Genomic DNA, 21787 nt, shown 5'->3' with positions numbered 1-21787 from the left:
GCCTGTGCTCTAGAGCCTGCGAGCCACAACTACTGAGCCTGCGTGCCACAACTACGGAAGCCTGTGCGCCCTAGAGTCCATGCTCCACATCAAGAGAAGCCACCGCAATGAGAAGCCCATGCACCGCAACGAAGAGTACCCCTGGTCTCTGCAAGTAGAGAAAGCCTGCGTGCAGCAACAAGGACTCAATGCAGCCAAAAATAAATGAAAAAAAAATAAATTTATTTATTTTTTTAAAGTAATAATAATATAACTAACAAAAATCAGGAAGTAGAGGAATGAGGTCAGAGGAAATGTAAGATTTCACGAGTCTTTATCTTTCAAAGCTGGAAGTCAAGAGCTACTGTTTAGATTGAAACATGTATTTTTAAATTTTTAGAGAGGATTTAAAAAAATACATATTTTGTTTTAAATAAGAGCTCTGAACCTCTAAAGAAGTAGTTTTTGGAAAATAATATCTCTTATGGTAAAGAAATATTTGAAGTTCAACAATTTCTTCAGTTTCACTTTAGTTTTTATTTTCTATTAAAGTAAAATTAAATGCTACTGCTAATAATACTGAATCCATTTTAATCCTAATACTACTTAATAAATATTGAGTGTATTGCTTATTTATACTCATACTGATTAATACAAATCTGAAACTTTGTTATCAGTCTAGTTCCTGCCATATTCAAATGGGGTAATTTAAAGAGGGTTTAAGACTATTTACAACGGTAGGGGCAGGGTTTAGAGAAACCAACAAGGGAGGGTACAATGTTCCAGAACCAGCAATAGCAGAGGCCTGTATCTATCCACTTAGTCTCAAAGGTGGAAGAGAAGGAAAGGCCACTAGAATGCAGAGAGGACAGCTACATGAAGAAGGCTGGGCCCTTGAAGAGATGCATCAACCCCCATGGAGGAAGCTGAGGGATAAATGCTCCCACCTTACTTCTCCAGGCTTCTGTGTCCTGCTGGTGACTTTCATTGGCTAAACCCACTAAAAACCTGATGAATCAAGCAATTTATGCAGGTCAGCCCCCCTAAAGCACAGAATAGAGGGGGAAAAAGTGGGAATTGGGGAAAAAAGGAAGATATGCAGATACTTTTTAATAAACATAGCATCTATTTTATCACCCCATTCTCTTAAAAATATCAGTTGAGTATTCAACCAATATAGCTATCTATCCGTCCATCCATTCATCCTTTCTACCTTTCTAGTCATATGTATGCCTAGAAAGAGACCTGGAATGTTACCCTAATGTTAATGGTGATAATATTTGGATGGTGTGATTTGGCGTATTTAAAAATTGAGATGTAATTTATATAACATAGAATTTACTCTTTTAAAATGTAATACTCAATAGTTTTTAGTATTCATAAGGTTATACCACAATCACCACTATCTAATTCCAGAAAATTTTCATCACCCCTAAAGAAACCCCATATCCATGAATAGTCATTCCTCATTCCTCCCTGACCCAACCACTAGCAATCACTAATCTACTTTGTCTCTATGGATTTCCTATTCTGGATATTTCATACAAATAGAACATATAATATGTGGTCCTTTGTGACCAACTTCTCTCATAGCATGTTTTCAAAATTCATCTGTGTTGTAACTTGTAGCAATATTTAATTACTTTTTGTCACTAAATAATATTCCATTGTATAGATACTCATTTTGTTTATCCATTTTGTTTATCCATTTGTCCATCCAAATGGACATTTGGGTTGTCTTCACTTTTTGGCTATTATGAATAATGCTGTTTGAACATGAGGGTATAATTTTTTGTGTGGACATGTTTTCATTTCTTAGGTATAAACCTAGGAGTGGAATTGCTGGGTCAAATGGTTACTCTATGTTTAACTTTTTGAGGAACTGCCACACTGTTTTTCACAGCAACTGCACAATTTTACATTCCCACAATCAGCACTGAACGTTACAATTTCTCCACATCCTCACCAACACTTGTTACTGTCTGTCTTTTTCCTTACAGCTATCACAGTGTATGTGAAATAGTACCTTATTATAGCTTTGATTTGCATTTTCCTGATGGCTAATGATGTTTAGCATCTTCTTATATGTTTATTGGCCATTTACATATCTTATTTTTTGGAAAAATATCTATTCAAATCCTTTGCCCAACTTTTGGTAACAATTTTGAAATATAATCACATGTCATGTAACTCACCCACTTAAAGGATACAGTTCAATGGCTTTCAGTATATTCATAGAGGTGGGCCACGATCACCACAAATACTGAAACATTTTAATTACCTCAAAAAAAAGAAACCCCATACATTTTGCTGTCAACCTTCAGTCTTACCATTTCCCCCAACCCTAGAGAACCACCAACCTACTTTGTTTCTCTACATATTTGCCTATTTGCCTATTCTAGACATTTCTAATAATGGAATAATAGAATGTATCTCTTGGGTGTTTTGGATCATTATTTCTTCAAAGATTCTTTCTCTCCCTATCTCTCTGTCCCTTCCTTCTGGAACTCCCATTATGTGTATGTTGGAATGCTTGAAGGTATCACAAAGGATTCTGAGGCTCTGTTCATTTTCCTTCATTCTTTTTTGTTTTAAACCCACAGACTGTTAATCTCAGTTGATCTATCTTCACATTTTCTGGTTCTTTCTTCTACCTGTTCATATCTGGCTGTTGAGCCCTTTCAGTGAATTTTTCATTTCATTTATTGTACTTTTTAATTCCAGGATTTTGATTTAAAAATAATTCCTATCCCTTTATTGATATCCTGTATTTGATGAGACATAATTCTCATACCTTCCTTTAGTTTTTTAGACATTGTTTCCTTTAGTTTTGTGAACATTTTAAAAACAGCTTATTTTAAAAAGTTTTTGTCTTTTAAGTCCAATGTCTTGGCTTCCTCAAGGACATTTTCTATTGATTTTTTTTCCTGTGCATGACCATATTTTCTTAGTTCTTTGAATGTCTTGTAATTTTTTTGTTAAGAACTGGACATTTAAAATAATATAATGTGTCAATTCTGAATATCAGATTCCACCGCCTCCCAGACTTTGTTGTTGCTGTTTGCTTTTGTTTGTTTAGTGACTTTTCTAAGTAAATTCCTTAACGTCATGTGTTACCACTGAAGTCTCTGCTCAACTAGCTTAATGGTCAGCTAATGATTATACAGATACTTCCATAAGTGCCTAGAACCAATGAACTTCTCAGTTGTTGTTGAGGAGCTCTGTGTATGGTATACCTTCAACACTTAGCCAGACAGTTGACAACTGTGCCTTAGCCTTCACTTCCTGCTTGCACAGAGCCTCAAGGTCAGTGCTGTGGGAGGGTTTAGGGCCTTCTCCTGTCTTTCCTGGGCATGTGTACAGCCCTGGGTATGCACACAGTCATATACATGTGCATGGCCTTCCAGATTCCCAGGAATACATCTGGGCTTTTCAAAGTCTCTATAGGTGTACCTCAGATATATTACAGGTTCAGTTCCAGACCACCACAATAAAGTGAATATTACAATAAAGTGAGTTGCATGAATTTTTCAGTCTCTCACTGCATATAAAAGTTACATTTATACTATACTATAGTCAATTAAGTGTGCAGTAGCATTATGTCTAATAAAACAATGTACAGACCTTAATTTAAAAGTTATCTCTTGCTAAAAATTGCTACCCATCATGTGGCCCTTAGTAACATTCAAGATCACTGACATCACAGATCATCATAACAAATATAATAATAATGAAAAAAGTTTGGACTATTGTCAGAATTACCAAAATGTGACACAGAGACACGGAGTGAGCAAATGCTGTTGGGAAAATGGTTCCAATAGGGTTGCCACAAAACTTCAATTTGTAAAAGACAGAATATCTGTGAAGCACAAAAAAGCAAAGCGCAATAAAACGAGGTATCCTGTATAGACAGCTCAGGCCCTAGCTTTTCCTTTTAAGCTTCTTGGTTTGCCTATTGTTTGCCCTTACTCTTATCTACTACCTCCAGGCAACCACCCAAAGTTAGATAACCGCCTCTAAATATTTTTGACAAACATCCCCAGAAAAAGGCTTTTTGCTTTGAGTCAGGTTAAATAAAGGCAACCTTGCAAGTGAGATCATCCAGGGAAGCATGAGACAGGTCAAATAATTCCAATTCTCTGGATTTGAGGCCTTGAAGGAACTCCAGCCCAATTTTGCCCCCTCTGGTGGCTGCCGATTTTCATCTTGGCTGTGGGATCCTGGTTTTCAAGGCTACCATGGAGTTAGGAGGAAGGGGTTAAGGATAGAGTTAAACACTATAAGTTTAAACACTATAAAGCACTATAAAGCTCCCTTTGCTTATTGCAATTTAGGTGTTTTTATGAGGGGAGGTAAAACTCCCCAGATTACTACAAGACTTGTTTCATTTCCAGAGTTTTGAAAATGTTGATTTTGGCCATTTTTATCTTGGCCACGCCACATGGTACGTGGGATCTTCATTCCCTGACCTGGGATCGAACCCATGCCCCTTGCAGTGGAAGCATGGAGTCTTAACCACTGGACCGCCAGGGAAGTCCCAGATTCTGGCCATTTTTAAAACCAGTTTTCTCATTTATTTTATTAAAAGAAGGGAGGATTTTCAGAGGTTTTATTCTGTCATTTTCCCTGACGTGTTAAACTAAGTTTGAATTAAGATGTGCTAAAATTTCCCAGGTGCTTCCTGTGATTATACCTAAATATTTTTGTATATATGTATGATGTTTGTATTTCTTTATTAATGTTAACACACATGTGTTTTAGAAACCTGAAGGGATAACCTTGGTTGTCCTTATTATATAATAGATCCTGTGGGCTAAACCTGTGGTTCATAGCAGAAGGGAGATGTGGAGAGAGATTAGGCTGGAAAGATAAGTAGGAGTCAGCTCATGGAGGGACCTATCTTCCATACTAAGGAGGCTTCACTTTATCCTGACCAAGGGAAATTACTGGGGGGTTCTTCATAATGGTACTATCATACTAAAAGCTGCATTCTAAAAAGATCCCTTGGGCTTCCCTGGTGGCGCAGTGGTTGAGAGTCCACCTGCTGATGCAGGGGACGCGGGTTCGTGCCCCGGTCCGGGAAGAGCCCACATGCCGTGGAGCGGCTGGGCCCGTGAGCCATGGCCGCTGAGCCCGCGCATCCGGAGCCTGTGCTCCGCAACGGGACAGGCCACAACAGTGAGAGGCCCGCGTACAGCAAAAAAAAAAAAAAGATCCCTTGGGCCAAAAACTATGACAGTGGGGCTGGAGTGGATTCAAGAGGCAGGAAAGGGGTGTATCAATTGGATGTTGAGAGTGGGGAAAAAGGGAGGAGCTGAGGGTGAAACTGGGTTTCTGGTTTGGATGTCTGCTGAATGGAGGTAACATTTGCTGTTTTGCGTTGAATATACAGGAATAGACTCCTGGGCAAGACAGTGAAACGCATTTTGGACAAGTTGATATTGAGGTGCCAATGGGATACTCAAGTGTAGTTGTCTAGTCACTGAGTGGTTAAGGGGGCCTGGAGCTCAAGAGAGAGGCCTGGTTGGGTAGACAGGAAAGGCCTCAGGTGAAAGTGGAAACCATCAGGGAGAGTGTGCAGTAGAAGAGGCCCAGGCCCAGGTCCAGAAGCCTGGGGAACAGCAACGTTCAGGGCAAAATGGTGTGGTGCTTAAGTGCAAAGGCTTTGGAGCCACACCGCCTGTTATTAGTGTCCTGACCTCAGGGAAGTTATTTACCCCAGTTTCTGCATCTGTAAAATGAGCATATTGAATAGCACACTTAGAACAGTGCTTGCGAGGTTTAGTTTCACTGAGATCTGTGGATAAAGAGCTGTCCAAGAAGGTGAAGAAGGGACTAGGAGAAGGAGGAGGAGCTCTTAAGGTGCAATGAGGAAAGACAATTTCACAGAGATTTACCATGTCAAACTCAGCCAAGAGGACGGTACCAGTAGGTCTATAAAGTGTCCATCTTTCAGCAATTCGTGGTTTCACCAAGAGCAATTTCTATGGAATGGAATGAGCCAGACTGTAAAGTGCTGAAAAGTGAGTAGGGGTCAACACTGATACTTTCTTCCCTCTCCTCACGGCGCCTCTCTCTCCCACTAGAGGCTTCCCCTAGGGACAATGAGTTATGGATCATATTCCCCTTTTTCCAATCAATTTCGGCCACCAATGGGATAATATGTTGTACCAGGTTACCTTTCATTCTTCTACTTTTGTGCCTTGCACGTCGTAGGCAATTGAAGTAACTGCTGATACAAGGGCTTCTACAGACTCCTTAATTCGCGTTATTAGACTGCTCGCACCACGTCCAGGCCCATTCCTTCCACGACTGCTTAGAGGCGTGTCATTCCCATCATGGCCACTTGGTGGGGCCCGCCCTCTCGTCTGGGACCTCAGGTCACGATCCCGGAAGCACATCCTTCGCACAGGCCCGAGGGAAGATGATGGCGGCGGCGGCCCGATCGGTGCTGTTCCCCGCGGTGCGGCGGAGGCTCTGCGGTTTCACCGAGAGGCTCCTGGCCGGAGGTGCTGCCGGGCGGGTGAGCTTCCCTCCACTTGTTTGGGTGCCGCCGGGACCAGGCTAGGCCGGGCCTCTCCCGCAGAACTCCGCGCGGCGAGCCTGAGTCTCGGGCGCCCGGCCGGGCCGCGGGCGTCGGATCCACACCCCCCGCCCCCAACGGCGGGTCGGGCCTTCCCAGCCGGGACCCGTGGGGCATCAGGCGGCCGGGGACGCTTATCTCCCGCCGGCGCTTGTCTGGCTTTGGTACCCCGCAGCGCGTGACCCGCCAGTGACGTGTGGCATGACCCTGGTTTACCGACCCCCTGCCCTAGTCACTCGGGAGTCATCATAAAGAGTGCGTGTTGATCACTAAAATCGCAGTGGTTGCCATTGCGGGAAATTAAAAAGTGAGGACCCCGCCCGCCCCGAGTTCTCTTTTTTCTTAAAACTGAGCGTCTTCATCATCAACTCTGCTTCCCGTGAACCAAGGGGTAGCTAAAGGAAAAGTTTGTCTGTATATGTATATTTCTCGTGCAAGACTAGCTTTGTCTAGAGGAAAAGAAAAGCTGGGGACGGGCGAATAGTCCATAGGCAACAAGTCAGTCAGCCAGAGTATATCTTGAGCACCTGCCCTTCTTCCTGCCTTCTCTTTTTCTGGCTTTTTAAAAACTGCTTTTCTTAAACGGTGGAAACCTTAAGCATTTCTACGTTGTGTATAGGTATTTTTATATTTTTCGCTCCCTTTCTTGGCTTCCCCCATTCACCCTCCCCCGCTTCTGCCCTCTATGGTGAATATTAAACATTTCTAGAAGTATTGAAATGAAAGTAGTTTCTTTCAGGATAATTATCAGAACTGTTTATTTGCCGTAAGGAAAGGGCATATGTAGACATGCTGCTGGCTTTAGGAAAGTGGTTGGTTGAGGAATGTTCTCAACATAGGCCAGCCAAGGGGTGGGTCTCAGTGGAATAAAAGTTAAGGAGGAAAGAGTACTTTATAGAGTCTCTTTGGGATAGATTTGGTTTTCTAATCAACATTTCATATTAGAATAGTGATATGTTTTGCTTCTTCCCTCCACCCCCAACCAGTCACTATATTTTGGAGGAAACAGATTGAGAAGTACACAGGCTGCTACCCAAGTTGTTCTGAATGTCCCTGAAACGCACGTAACCTGTTTGGAGAATGGACTCAGAGTGGCCTCTGAAGACTCTGGGCTCTCAACATGCACAGTAAGTGATTTAGTTTGACCCCTCATTAGGCGAGAGAGCAAACTGTTGATTTTAATTTAAGCTTTTCAGTTGGTTGGCAGGTGGTTGAAAGTAGCAGCAATTATTTTGCCTTGACAAGTGACTGTCACTTGTGAATCTCTTCCTGTGATACTTCCATACCACACGAGTGTCTACATCTGGTTCTTGTAGCCTGTTGTGTCATGTAGTGTTGATAATAATGAGAGAGAGATATTTGCTGGACTACTCTGTGCCAAATGTGTTTACATATATTGTCTTATTTGATCTTTAAAATAGTTCTTTGTAGCAGGGATCATCATATCCATTTTACAGTTGAAAAACAGGATCAGAGAAGTTAAATGGTTTTGTCCAAGGTCACACAGCTAATACATGACAGAACCAGGATTTGAACCTAGATTTTCTGACAGTCTCTGATGTTCTTTACACTATACTTGTTAATTGACTGTAGTAACACATTGGGCTAAGAATCTGGGTCCTCAGTAAAGCTGGCAAGTAGGTATTTGTGGCACCCAGCAGTAGCCTGATGACCCAAAATTTTAAATCTCAGTTCATAGGACCTTACTGTCAGTCCACTCAAGAAGACTTTAATGTTAAGGCTGGAAAGCATTTGTCAGAAAAAGGAAGAAGACTGCCCCCTACCCCTACCCCGTCCCCTCAAAAGAAAGAAGATGTTGTCTTATTTAATTCTTACTTGATTGCATTAAGGTTGGGCTCTGGATTGATGCTGGAAGTAGATATGAAAATGAGAAGAATAATGGAACAGCTCACTTTCTGGAGCATATGGCTTTCAAGGCAAGTTGTAAGACTTTTTTTTTTAATGCATTTTCTTTAAGAGGCAGTAAACACAAAATCTCATTCTCAGGTAAGGAGAACTATAATAGTATAGCATGTTTTACTTTTAAAATCTTTTTTTCAGGATAATTACCTGAAATAATTACTGATAATTGCTCTGTAGAGCGAAACAAGGATTTTCTCTTGGGATGTAAGGGTCATTTGAACGTACGCCACTATTTCTGAAGCCTGATGTACTTTAGAAACCAAATTTGGTCCTTACATAGGCTTATGTCCTCAGATTCATTGTCTGAAGTGTTTAGGACAGATGAGGGATAAAGGAAGAGGTCATAATTTTTTTTTTCCTCTTTTATTTCAGGGCACCAAAAAGAGATCCCAGTTAGATCTGGAACTTGAGATTGAAAACATGGGTGCTCATCTCAACGCCTATACTTCCAGGGAGCAGACTGTATATTATGCCAAAGCATTCTCTAAAGATTTGCCAAGAGGTATTGTTATTATTTATACTGCAGATATGTAATTTCCACAGGAATTCAGAAATGATTTAGTGCTGTTTACATTATGTTTGTTGAGAAAGAAAATGAAAAAAATGAACCAAACTTTGATTGAGGGGGCACCTGTTTTTATTTTTTCCTCCAAATATGAGAAACGATAAAAATATTTGTAGGCTGCAGGACTTGTGCAAACCAGGCCCTAACACTTGATTCAAAGTGAACTATTTTTAATTGTTTTATTATTTGTTTACTTTTACTGCCTACTTTTTGTTTTGTTTTTTTCTCTAGCCTGTTATCTGAATATTTTATTTCTACAAGTCAGAACAGATTTTCTATCTACTGACTGCTGGGTTTTGTTTTTGAACAAAACTTGCTTGCTTCTTTATTGCATTTGCACATTCTGGTTCCTCATCCTGGAGTGCACTTCTTTCTTACTGTCCTTTCCATTAATTTTTTTCAAAATTCAATTTATTTAAACTAAAAAAACCCACAAAAACCCAATACAGATCACCGATCCCCCACCCCCCGCCCCAGCAATGATCAGTCTGTTCTCTGTATCTATGAGCTTGGGTGTTTTTTTGTTTTCGACTTTTTTTTCCCCACATATAAGAGAGATCATATGATATTTGTTATTTCTCTGTCTGACTTTTTCGCTTAGCGTAATGCCATTGAAGTTCATCCATGCCATTGCAAGTGGCAAGATTTCATTCTTTTTTATGGCTGAGTAATAATACTCCTCTTTGTATGTGTGTATTTGTGTATCACAACTTCTTTATCCATTCACTCATTGATGAACACCTAGGTTGTTTCCATATCTTGGCTGTTGTACATAATGCAGTGAACACGGAGGTAGGTCTTTTCAAGTTAGTGTTTTTGTTTTCTTTGGATAAATGTGCAGAAGTGGAATTGCTGGATTGTATGGTAGTTCTGTTTTTAATTTTTTAAGGAAATTCCATGTTGTTTTCTATCGTGGCTGCACCAGTTTACATTCCCACCAACAGTGTAAAAGGGTTTCCTTTTCTCCACATCTTTGCTAACCCTTGTCTCTAGTCTTTTTGATAGTAGCCATTCTGACAGTTATGGGGTGATATCTCATTGTTGTTTTGATTTGCACTTTCCTGATGATTAATGATGTTGAGAATCTTTTCATGTACCTGTTGGCCATCTGTGTGTCTTCTTTGGAAAAATGTTTATTTAGATCTTCTGCCCATCTTTTAATCTGATTATTTGTTTTCTTCCTATTGGTTTCTGTGGGTTCTTCATATATTTTGTATATTTGCCCCTTATCAGATATATGATTTGCAAATATCGTCTTCCATTCAGGAGGTTGCATTTTCATTTTGTTGATGTGCAGAAGCTTTTTAGTTTGATGTAGTTCTACTTGTTCATTTTTGCTTTTGATGTCAGGTTCAAAAAATCATCACCAAGACTTATGTCAAGGAGCTTACTACTTCCTCAGTTTTCTTCTAGCTGTTTTATGGTTTCAGGCCTTCTGTTCAAGCCTTTAATTAATTTTGAGTTAATTTTTGTGTATAATAGGTGTCCAATTTCATTCTTTTCCATGTGGCCGATTTTCCCACACCATTTATTGAAGAGACTATCCTTTCCTTGTTGTATATTTTTGGATCTTTGTTGTAAATTAATTGATCATATATGCTTGGGTTTATTCTGGGCTCTATGTTGTGTTCCACTGATTCAGTACCTGGTTTTATGTATCATACTGATTTGATTACTGTTCTTTGTAACGTTTGAAATCAGGGAGCATGATGCTTTCAGCTTTGTTCTTCTTTCTCAAGATTGCTTTGGCTATTTGGGGTCTTTTGTGGTTCCATACAAATTTTAGGATTGTTCATTATATTTCTGTGAAAAATGCCATTGGATTTTTTTTTTTTTTTGCTGTACGCGGGCCTCTCACTGTTGTGGCCTCTCCCGTTGCGGAGCACAGGCTCCGGACGCGCAGGCTCAGCGGCCATGGCTCACGGCCCTAGCCGCTCCGCGGCATGTGGGATCTTCCCGAACCGGGGCATGAACCCGTGTCCCCTGCATCAGCAGGCGGACTCTCAACCACTGTGCCACCAGGGAAGCCTGCCATTGGAATTTTGATAGGGATTGCATTGAGTCTGTATATTGCTTTTGGTAGCTTGGACATTTTAACAACATTAATTCTTCTAATCCATGAGTGTGGACTATCTTTCCATTTCCTTGTGTTGTTTTCTTTCATTAATGTCTTGTAGTTTTCCTCGATTAAATTTATTCCTAAGTATTTTATTCCTTTTGATGCAATTGTAAATGGGATTATTTCTTATTTTCTCTTGCTGATAGTTCATTATTAGTGTATAGGAACATAACAGATTTTTGCTTATTGACTTTGTATCCTACAGCTTCACTGAATTCGTTTATTAGTCCTAACAGTTTATTTGATGGAGTCTTTAGTGTTTTTTATATGTAATATCATGTCATCTGCAAATAGTGATAGTTTTACTTCTTCCTTTCCAATTTGGATGCCTTTGATTTCTTTTTCTTGCCTTATTGCTCTGACTAGGAGCAATTTTTTTATTCCTTTTTTGTTACAAAAACTCTGAAGCAGAATAAGCAAGTGTTCACTTAAAAGATTATTGATGATTGTTTTCATAGCAATAAAATAAAATAGATTTTATTTTTATTTTGTAGAAGTAAAATAATTATTCTGACAGCATAACTATTTTTTGTAGTTACCATGTTGTAGAGTGTTTTGGATATCTTAAGGGAAAGTTATTACACAAAACATTTTCCCAGTGGGAGAATTAATGAAAAAATGTAGCAGTTTTAGTGCTAATTGGTGAGACTATTAATCTTTAAGGTCCTTGTATAGTTGTAGTTAATTTCATTACTTTGAAATTTTGGATTCCTAATAGGCTTTCATTAATAATGTTTGAATGCCACTTTACACAAGTACCTTTGTATATATGTAATTTGTGTATATATCATCTCATTTGATCAGCATAGTAAACAGATAAGTGTCTCCACTGTGCAGTTGTGGAAATTGAGGCGCAACCCAGACTGTGACTTTCCCCGGATCACATAACTTAGTGGCTTACTGTGTACTCAAATGCATGTCTTCTCACTCAGATTCACTGTGTCCGGTTGCTTTGTCAAAACAACAAAACAAAATACCTACCACCTGCAAATAAATAAAGTAAAATTTTCATAACATGGTAGCCTAACTTGTGCATTAAAACCAATGAAAATGAAAACAGTGGAGGGTGTGTTAGTTTGAATTGCAAAAAACATTAGTTAGATTCTTAATGATTTCCGTAGAAATAGTTTTTGCCCCAGGACTAGTTAGGCACTAAGAACAAAGGGCTAGGCCAGGCTACTTTAAAGGACTGTTGATTCTAGCCTGTTTCTCTCCTTTATTTACACAGAGAACAGCAAAGAAAGCAAAAAAGAGGACTAGAGAAAGGAAGAGAGAATTTAGAAGACCTTTTTTTTTTTCTTTCTGGCTTCTGGCTGGGAAGGACAGAGTCCCTGTTAGTGGGAGTGGAAATGGAAAAGAGAGGCGCTCTTTGAGGAATCCAAAATGGAAGTGCTCTCTGAGGCAGATCCCACTTTGGGAATTTGCTTGAGGCTTTTATACCCTCAGTTGGGTGAAACCTGGTGTGTGAGGTAATAATTAGATGCTTAGACAAGTGGTCTTCAAACTTTTATGATCATCCATTCTTATCAGTAAGAGACTTGAACATATATCCTCAATATAGGTATATGTATAAATTAAATACATGTACTGCTGTACTAATATATACAGTGTTACATATACATTAGAAAGAGAGAAGATTCTGAGTAAAACATAAATATTGGGAAATATGAATCCCCACTTTAGAAGGTACCAATCTAGACTACTACTTCCACATAAAGGGGGGTCTTCACACAGGATCCCTTGTCCTCCCACCTGTCTTTGGGCTCTTCCTTACCCACCTGGGCCTTTATTTCTCTTGTCTGGACAGATAGGTTTTTTTTGTTTTTGTTTTTAAATTTTATTGGAGCATAGTTGATTTACAACATTGTGTTAGAGAGATGGTTTTACAGATAATTTTTTCTTTTTGCCCAGGATCTCGGTCCCAGCCTATTCTAGCAGTCTGTTTTGTCATGTTGGGTAGTCTGTAGAGGTAATTAATTACAGGAGGTCCTTGGTATTTGAACATTATTGCTTCTGAGACAAGTCACCTTAAAGTGAACTTAAAACAAGGAACAGAAATTTACAGCAGAGTAACAAAATGAAACTAAAGTTTATAAATTTGTTTTATATTGACTAAAATTTAGATTGTGATTGCAACTATATACTAATTCTTCAAGGATAGTTTAGGTTTTCCTTTTTTGGAGAAGTATGTACTTTTTCTGATAAAACTGCTTAATAGCATGATAAATCCTTTAGTTCACTTGTGGCTTTTGCAAATTAGGGTAATTTTTGTATAAATACTTGAGGGTTTTATCAGTTTTTCCAAGGGTCACTTTTAATCCTTTGATAGTCATGTTATCTCTTTTAGGGTACCTATCCTTTTTTTCAAATGTTAACTGCTCCAGCTCTGTTGGATCATCATTTATCAGTGACTTTACTAATTAATGGTCAGAATCTAACCAGCATTGACCAGAATCTAACCAACATTGACCATTAACTGGAGTTAAGTGGGGAAAGATATTTGAGAGGACACTAATTCTGTAAGTGGTTCATTGGGGGTATATATTAGATTACGATGGTTCTTGGCTTCTTAATATAGTAGCCTCGTTGCTGTGGGATCTTGGGTAGTAACTATTTGGGTGATGTCGGCTCTCTGTGTGTACCTGTGTGCTCTGAGTAGATAGATAATTTTTTCCTTACCATTGTCACAGAGAACAATATACAGTTATATGCAGATTTCCATGACCGTTCTGAAGTGGTTGTAGGCAGTCATTTTACAAGTGTTGTGGGGACTTCTGGCAAATTTAGTCTTCTTCAAGTTCATCTGTACCACAGGGGATTGCATTTCTCATTTTAATTTAGTCCTTCTAGGTATATCAAATTATAGAAACATTTATTTCTTCTCAGTTTAATCATTTAGTCAATATTGAGTGATGGTCACTATCATTGTTTCTGATGCTAATTTAATAGATTTTAAATAGTGAAAATTTAAGATTTTAGTGTTTCTTCTTGTGTTTTATTTTCAATAAGCTGTAGAAATTCTTGCTGATATAATACAAAACAGCACATTGGGAGAAGCAGAGATTGAACGTGAACGTGGAGTAATCCTTAGAGAGATGCAGGAAGTTGAAACCAATTTACAAGAAGTTGTTTTTGATTATCTTCATGCCACAGCTTATCAAAATACTGCACTTGGACGGACAATTTTGGGACCAACTGAAAATATCAAGTAGGTATAATTCTCAGATTTTTTTTTTTTTGAGAAAAAATTTGAATTGTGAAAATTAACATTCACATTCAAAAAGTATGTTTCAGAAAGTAATTTTTTACCCCCAGTAATCTGAATGAAATTGTACTTAAGCTACACTTTAGCCCCACCTAACCCCCAGGTGTCTGGGTTTGTAGCTACTTCTGGAATAAACAAGTGATGGTATTAAATCTTTTTTTTTTTTTGTGATATATACTTTGATACTTGTTGCATATATCCTGTTTCTGACTGCATTTAACTTAGAATACCTTTAAGGTCCAATTTAATTTCAGGTATATTATGTGAGGATCTGTGCTTTTAAATTTCCTTTTAATATTGCTTTTCTTACTCCACTTACAGGTCTATAAATCGTAAGGACTTAGTGGATTATATAACCACACATTATAAGGGGCCAAGAATAGTACTTGCTGCTGCTGGAGGTTAGTTTAAGTTTCTGTGACTGTTTTAAACACAGAGTGATGTACTTATCAGTCTGATCCTATTGGCAGATGTCTTTAGAGGTTTTATTTAGAGAGCAGATTGTTAAATGTGCTGGGTAAGGGCAGTATGGAGCCCTGGAACCAGACTTTTCCTCTGTCTTCTCTTTAGTAGAGTTTTTCTTTTCTTTTTTCTTTTAATTTTTATTTATTTTTGGCTGTGTTGGGTCTTCGTTGCTGCACGCGGGCTTCCTCTCGTTGCGGCGAGCGGGGGCCACTCTTCGTTGCAGTGTACGGGTTTCTCATTGCGGTGGCTTCTCTTGTTGCGGAGCATGGGCTCTAGGCACGCGGGCTCAGTAGTTGTGGCTCGCGGGCTCCAGAGCGCCGGCTCAGTAGTTGTGGCACACGGGCTTAGTTGCTCTTCAACATATGGGATCTTCCCGGACCAGGGCGCAAACCCGTGTCCCCTGCGTTGGCAGGCGGATTCTTAACCACTGGCCACCAGAGAAGCCCAATAGAGTTTTTCAGTGGGAAAATGTAGTGACCCTCCAATATGTAAGTGTGCACACATAATGGAATTTCCTTGTAAGAAAAGGGCAAATGAGTGAACTGGGAGATAATGAGACTTGGAAGATGGTGTTCTACGGTTTGGGAATCTCTTGAGATTTTAAATTTCTTGAGAACCAGCTTCATCCTTGGTCAGGCGTGGTATGAGTATGTTACGTTGTTTATTCATTCTTTGATTTGTTCGTTCTTTCAGTAAGATCTGCTAGTTACTGAAAAGGGGAAGTATATGGGGGATTAGGAGAATATTTAATGGGAATCTGGACAAGGCTTCCTTGTGAGAACATGTTTGAAGCCAGTGAATGAAAGAAAATTCACATTAGATTTTGCTAGATTTCCTGGTAATCTGAATTTAGGCAAATTGTACATTTTATTGGTTTCCAGTTTTGTGTTCTCTTTCTCTTTTTAGGACAAAGTGAAGATACATGGAATGTTCTTTTGTGTAAATTTTTCTCTCTTTAGAAATGACAATAAATTAAAATTCTAGTTGCCCTGGATAGACTTTAGGCTCATTACTTGGGAATAATGGAGAAGATGAAAATGAGGGTTAAATATCTTAAAACATGTTGCCTTTGTGTGGCAGATAAGTGTGCTCTGAAGTTATCTTGAGTTAGTAACATTGTTTCTAAAATGGCTGGGGTTCAACAGTTGAAACTGCCTTGGAAAGGGGAACACTATTGGTTGGATGGGGCCTCAGCAGCTAAGCTGTCAGGAATGTCTCTGCCATTGTTGGTGGCATATGGATGCAGTGGGTTTTATCATAGTTCATTGGTTCATTTTAACATCACCAGAGTTGGGATATCTTACAATTAATGGCCTATCCTAGATTAATTAGCATTTTGTCTTATTGGTACATAAGTGATGATATTTCTTATCAACAGTGGCATCTTCAGTGAAATAGGCCAGAGTTAGCTTGATTTAAAAAAATAAAATTTACCGGCTCCCCTGCCTTTTGGATAGAGGTAAGCAGAGGTGGTGCTGGGGCAGGAGCTGAATATCTGGAACATCCAACCAGGAGGGCTATAGGTGAAGGTAGTAAAACAGTGGAAGTGGTTGTTAAGTGCTGAGAACTGTGTGCATGTTCATGGTTCTGCACTCTCTGCTTGTCATCCTTGTATCACCAGGGTCTTCCTATTGTTTTGTCACCCTCTGGATTGATATCTAAGGCGGCTCTCCTACATAGCATAGTGATTGTGAAAACGTGTGTAATCATTCACTGTCTTGTTTTATACCAGAGATTTGTTTGGAAATATGGGTGTAAGTTGTGCTTTTATGTTCTAATAGAATGTTTCATTAAAAAAAAAATCTTGCGATATTTTTTAAGGCACTTACCCATGTTTAAATTTGTCTTGTAAGTTTAGGAATCTCTCACTGACTGAATCTGTTTGGATCCCAAGTTTGGAAAATAAGGGATATAGAATCTAAGTAACTCTTGAGTTTTGGATGGCAAGTAGTGAGTGTTTGAATAGCTATGAATTTATTCAGAAATTTGTATGAGGTTATTTTTTTCCTGTATTTTGATAGCAGAGCACAGAGAATGAAGCGTATCTTGTATCCAGCTTTCTTTAAATGATAGTTATTCTTTTCTACTTTAAAAAATTTATTGAAAGGTGACTTTTCCTTGCTAGTTTGCATTCTAGGAGTTTTAATTATTCAATATAACATGATTCTGCATGGAAAATGGTATTTTCAAGCTATCTTATTATCCTTATCTGTGAATCCATTGGTATGTTATGAAAACTGTGATGGTTCTTCAGAATGAGAAAGCTGTGCAGCCCCAAGCCTTGTAACAAGGGAAAGAGTGTGCTCTGTGAGCTTACTCTTAAAAAGGCTTTTAGTCAGAGCAAGTAGTCCGTGTGTAACCTGTATCACATTATACCACCTTGAGCTTATTGTAAACAGAAGTATTGGCAGTTCGTTGTGTGCTTTACATTGCACTGCTACTGGATATATAACGTATTTTCCTTCAATTTAGGGGTTTCCCATGATGAACTGCTTGAGTTAGCAAAGTTTCATTTTGGTGACTCTTTGTCCACACACAAAGGAGAAATACCAGCTCTGCCTCCCTGCAAATTCACAGGAAGTGAGGTAGGGCAAGCCTCCTAAGCTAGTGTTTAACCCTTTGGGTTTCTTGTGTTGTATTTATGAATGTGTGTAGTAAATGTGCCTGTTTCTAACAGTAAAATGGAAGAAGCCAAAGGAGTCCAGCCGAGGATGGACTCAGTTGTTTATATTCTTTCCTATTCCATATATTTAACCACCTATTTTTCTTTCCTAAGGAAGTAAGGTTTTAAGGAAAATATAATTTGGTCTTTTTGTGCTTTTTGTTTGATACTATGCCCATTTTCCTATTGTAGGGCATAAAAGTTAATCTTTTATTTTAAAAACACCTCAAATTTTGACTTTTAATCAGGTTTATTCTTGGCTAAGTTCTGCCCACAGTACATTTCTGGGGGGTAGCTGTTAAAGCCAGAACTTATAGAGAACCTGCTACATGTCAGCTGTATCTTTAAGCCTCATTAGAAGCTTAGTTTGCCACATTAGGGATGATGCTCATATAGTTGTATCTGGAAAGAAGCCTGATGTTGGCAATTGCATAAGACTGTAGCATTGGCAGTACAAAAATAAGCCTGTTATGTCAAGATTAGCTTAAATTTAGAGAGTCAGAAAAATTCAGACTGACAAAAGATTATTTCTACCAGTGAAATAATGCATCGCTTTTTGACCAGGTAATTATCTGGTGGCTGTGTCTGGATTATTTCAAGTGGAGATCTTTTGGTGAAATTCTTCTAGACTATACAGTGTAATGAGGCCTAATTGTTTAAAAAACAAAGGAGTGTCATGGTGAGCATTTTAACTTTGCAGTTAATGGAGCTGGTGAGTTTGTTTCTTGTTAAGCATGTTATATAGTGGTAATCTTAACTAGAGCTTTGTATCCTTTATCCTAACTAGATTCGAGTGAGGGATGACAAGATGCCTTTGGCACATCTTGCAATAGCTGTTGAAGCTGTTGGTTGGGCACATCCAGATACAATCTGTCTCATGGTTGCAAACACACTGATTGGCAACTGGGATCGCTCTTTTGGAGGAGGAATGGTAAGTGATTTTAAAAGTAAATTTCCATAATAAATGAGAAGATGAAACTTCGCAGTATGACTTTTGACTTAAAATATAAACCGATCCTGGATTGCATCCTGGGCCAGAAAAAAACAATTTTTTTCTTTTGCCATATTGGCAAATTTTGAATAAAGATAGAAGGATTTGTTAATAGTAATATATCAGTGTTAATATCCTAATTTTAATAATTGTACTGAGGTAAATTTCCTTGTTTTTCAGAAGTGCACATTAAAAAGTATTCAGGGGTAAAAGGATATCTGCACTGTACTCTCAAACAATTGAAAAATATGTTAAAGAGAATGATAAAGCAAAAAAAAAAATGGTAAAGTAACAGGTGTTAAGGAATTTGGATAAAGGAAATTCTTTGTACTATTTATGCTACTAGTCTGTAGTCTGAAATTACTTCAAAATACAAAGTGTATATATTTATACTCAAAGATTTTGAGAAAATACATTTCATATAAGTATCTTAGGCTTCACATGCAATATAATTTCAATTTTTTAAGCAAACAGCCCAAAGCTCTACAAATTGGGTTGATAATAGCTAATTATTTTTATTTTAAATTTTTGTTGTTGTTGGCAAAGCATATTGGCATGGGTTATTCAGTTTTTTGGTTGATATGGTTATAAATGATTATTAAACAAAGCTGGAACACAGAATTAGAAGTCATAACCATATCTCACATCAATCACTGCTAGAAGTGGAATGCTGGGCTGGATTGACCAAGGGACCCTGTAAACATACCTGAACTACAACCTGTGAGGTCAACCCATTTTTAATTTTAATTTTGGCCTGATTGGATTTTTCCTTTTAATTTTAATTTTATATTGGAGTATAGTTGATTTACAATGTTGTGTTAGTTTCATATGTACAGCTAAGTGATTCAGTTATATATACACATATATATCCATTCTTTTTCAAACTCTTTTCCCATTTAGGTTATTACAGAATATTGAGTAGAGTTCCCTGTTCTATACAGTAGGTTCCTTGTTGGTTATTTTATACACAGTAGTGTGTATATGTTAATCCCAAACTCCTAATTTATCCCTCCCCCAACCATGTTTCCCCTTTGGTAACCATGAGTTTGTTTTCAAAGTCTGTGAGTCTGTTTCTGTTTTGTAAATAAGTTCATTTGTATCTTTTTTTTTTTTAGATTCCACATGTAAGTGATATCACTGACTTCACTTAGTATGATAATCTCTAGGTCCATCAATATGTATTATTTTAGAAGTGGGTGCAGCTACTAAATTAATTACAAGGATTCACTGCTTTAACATTATGAATTTCTCTGGGGATGATGCATTGGGCTGGTGAGATTACTATAATTCTTAGTTTCAGTGAATTTTTGCTTTATTATTGAGATACTGCTGGATAAAACTGAGAAACTCAGCCTTTTAAGGCAGTCACGATTTTCACATCTCATTTTTCTTTCTGGTAATTTGGACACGTATACCTACAGTTCTCTTGGACAGTTTTTTTCCCTTACAGAATTTATCTAGCAAGCTGGCCCAGCTCACCTGTCATGGCAACCTCTGCCATAGCTTCCAGTCTTTCAACACTTCCTACACAGATACAGGATTATGGGGAATCTATATGGTTTGTGAACCAGCCACTGTTGCAGACATGCTACATGTTGTTCAGAAAGAATGGTGAGAAAAAATTTAAATCATGCTTAGAATTCCCACTTTAGACTAGTTTCTTTTTACACTGTTGATGCTGATTAATTTTTTATGGTGATGTTATTAGCATTTTATTAAGAGAACAAGACTTAAGTAGTAGCAGTTACTGTGTTTTTAAAGATCACAGATGTTTCTTCTAAGTTTCACGTGAAGCTGATTTATAGTATAGAAAATTCTTAATCATTAAGAAGCAGATTACTTCAGAAAGAATATCTTAAAAGTTAAAAATGTTTAAATGCCAACTAGAATTCTAGGAAATATTTCTAAAAGTTATCTGGCTTGGAAAGGCTGTGTTATGAAAATGAACCTGAAGTTGCCATTGCTAAAAGAAAAATGTAGTGTTTTAGTCAAAACTAGTACCTTGAGACAGGCAGAAGGGCCCAAAGCTTCTTGGAAAACTTTTATTTAGCTCTGGTCCCTTTCCTCCACCATTCTTAAATGGCTTACATCTCTCTAAGTCTAGTTGGAGTGTAATCATTAATTATTAGGTTTAAGTTAGACTCAACTGGATTCTTTTGAGAAACCAATGACCCACTGACCTATCTATCCCCTAACAAGTCAGATCCTATCAGATGGGGATTCATGAATTTTCAAAATGACTGTAGCATTTCTCAAAATGCAGTCAGCCTATTTTTATATTGTATTGAATCTCTGCTAACCATATCATTTTTGAGAAATTAACACTACCAGGAAAATAATCAGTAATATTTTAACTTTTGCTTAACTGTTGGGATCTTAGTAATTTCAACTTTTTACTAAATTGAAATCATAATCACTTGTACATTGTGGTGTAATACATAGAATATAGCATCCTTTCTTTCTTTTAGGTCATTAACTCATGAAACGCATAACATTTTTAAACTACTTTGACATTTGATTTTTCCAAATGGTTTTTAGGATGCGACTCTGTACAAGTGTCACTGAAAGTGAAGTTGCACGAGCCAAGAATCTTCTGAAAACAAACATGTTGCTGCAACTTGATGGTAAAAGAATTAAACACATAAGTCCTATTTTCACATGGTTGACTTACGTTCCAGTACTTAGTTTTCCCTTTTCTTTAAAACAGGTTCCACTCCCATCTGTGAAGATATTGGTAGGCAAATGTTATGCTATAATCGAAGAATTCCCATCCCTGAGCTTGAAGCAAGAATTGATGTAAGTAGTCCTTAGATACTATTGGGTCTTGTGTAAAATGATGCTTGTTACAACACCTGGAGATACACATCATAAATCTTGCTTTAGCTCTAAAATGTCCCAGGTATAGAATGTCTTCACTACTACAAAAAGCTCTGAATGCTTGTGTCTTCAATTTTTCAGGCTGTAAATGCTGAGATAATTCGAGAAGTGTGTACCAAATATATTTATGGTAAGAGTCCAGCTGTTGCTGCTGTTGGTAAGCCTGGCTCCTTTTCTCCTATGCAGAAAGTTGGCTAAGGACTTTCCTTCTCTTTAGTTGTAACTGTCCTTTCTTTTAATCCTTAGGTCCCATTGAGCAGCTACCAGATTTTAAACAGATTTGCAGTAACATGTGCTGGCTTCATGATTAAAATGCTCCTAATAAACATATTTTGAACATATATATTTATAAAACCGA

The 21787-nt window shown here is 38.0% G+C and overlaps 1 protein-coding gene across 1 annotated transcript; it reads left to right on the top strand.

Moving 5' to 3' along the window:
- Positions 1-6398: 6398 nt before the first annotated feature.
- Positions 6399-21786, top strand: PMPCB (peptidase, mitochondrial processing subunit beta). The gene is made up of 13 exons (XM_082846918.1): positions 6399-6502; positions 7549-7689; positions 8413-8499; positions 8858-8987; positions 14179-14377; positions 14756-14835; positions 17372-17484; positions 18349-18492; positions 20003-20163; positions 21091-21176; positions 21260-21348; positions 21511-21586; positions 21676-21786. The coding sequence occupies exons 1-13, from the start codon at positions 6404-6406 to the stop codon at positions 21738-21740; spliced, it is 1470 nt and encodes a 489-aa protein (XP_082703044.1). The 5' UTR covers positions 6399-6403; the 3' UTR covers positions 21741-21786.
- The last annotated feature ends 1 nt before the right edge of the window (position 21787 follows it).

Source organism: Leucopleurus acutus (genome assembly GCF_964270905.1).
Source record: "Leucopleurus acutus genome assembly, chromosome: 9".
NCBI lineage: Eukaryota > Metazoa > Chordata > Mammalia > Artiodactyla > Delphinidae > Leucopleurus > Leucopleurus acutus.
Note: the sequence above shows the minus strand (reverse complement) of the source record. Positions and strands in the feature narration are given on the sequence as shown.

Coding starts and splice junctions, on each gene's coding strand:
- PMPCB (XM_082846918.1), top strand. CDS start 6,404: ATGATGGCGGCGGCGGCCCGATCGGTGCTGTTCCCCGCGGTGCGGCGG. Junction 8,500..8,857: donor TGGAGCATATGGCTTTCAAG/GCAAGTTGTAAG, acceptor CTTTTATTTCAG/GGCACCAAAAAGAGATCCCA. Junction 21,587..21,675: donor TCCAGCTGTTGCTGCTGTTG/GTAAGCCTGGCT, acceptor TTTAATCCTTAG/GTCCCATTGAGCAGCTACCA.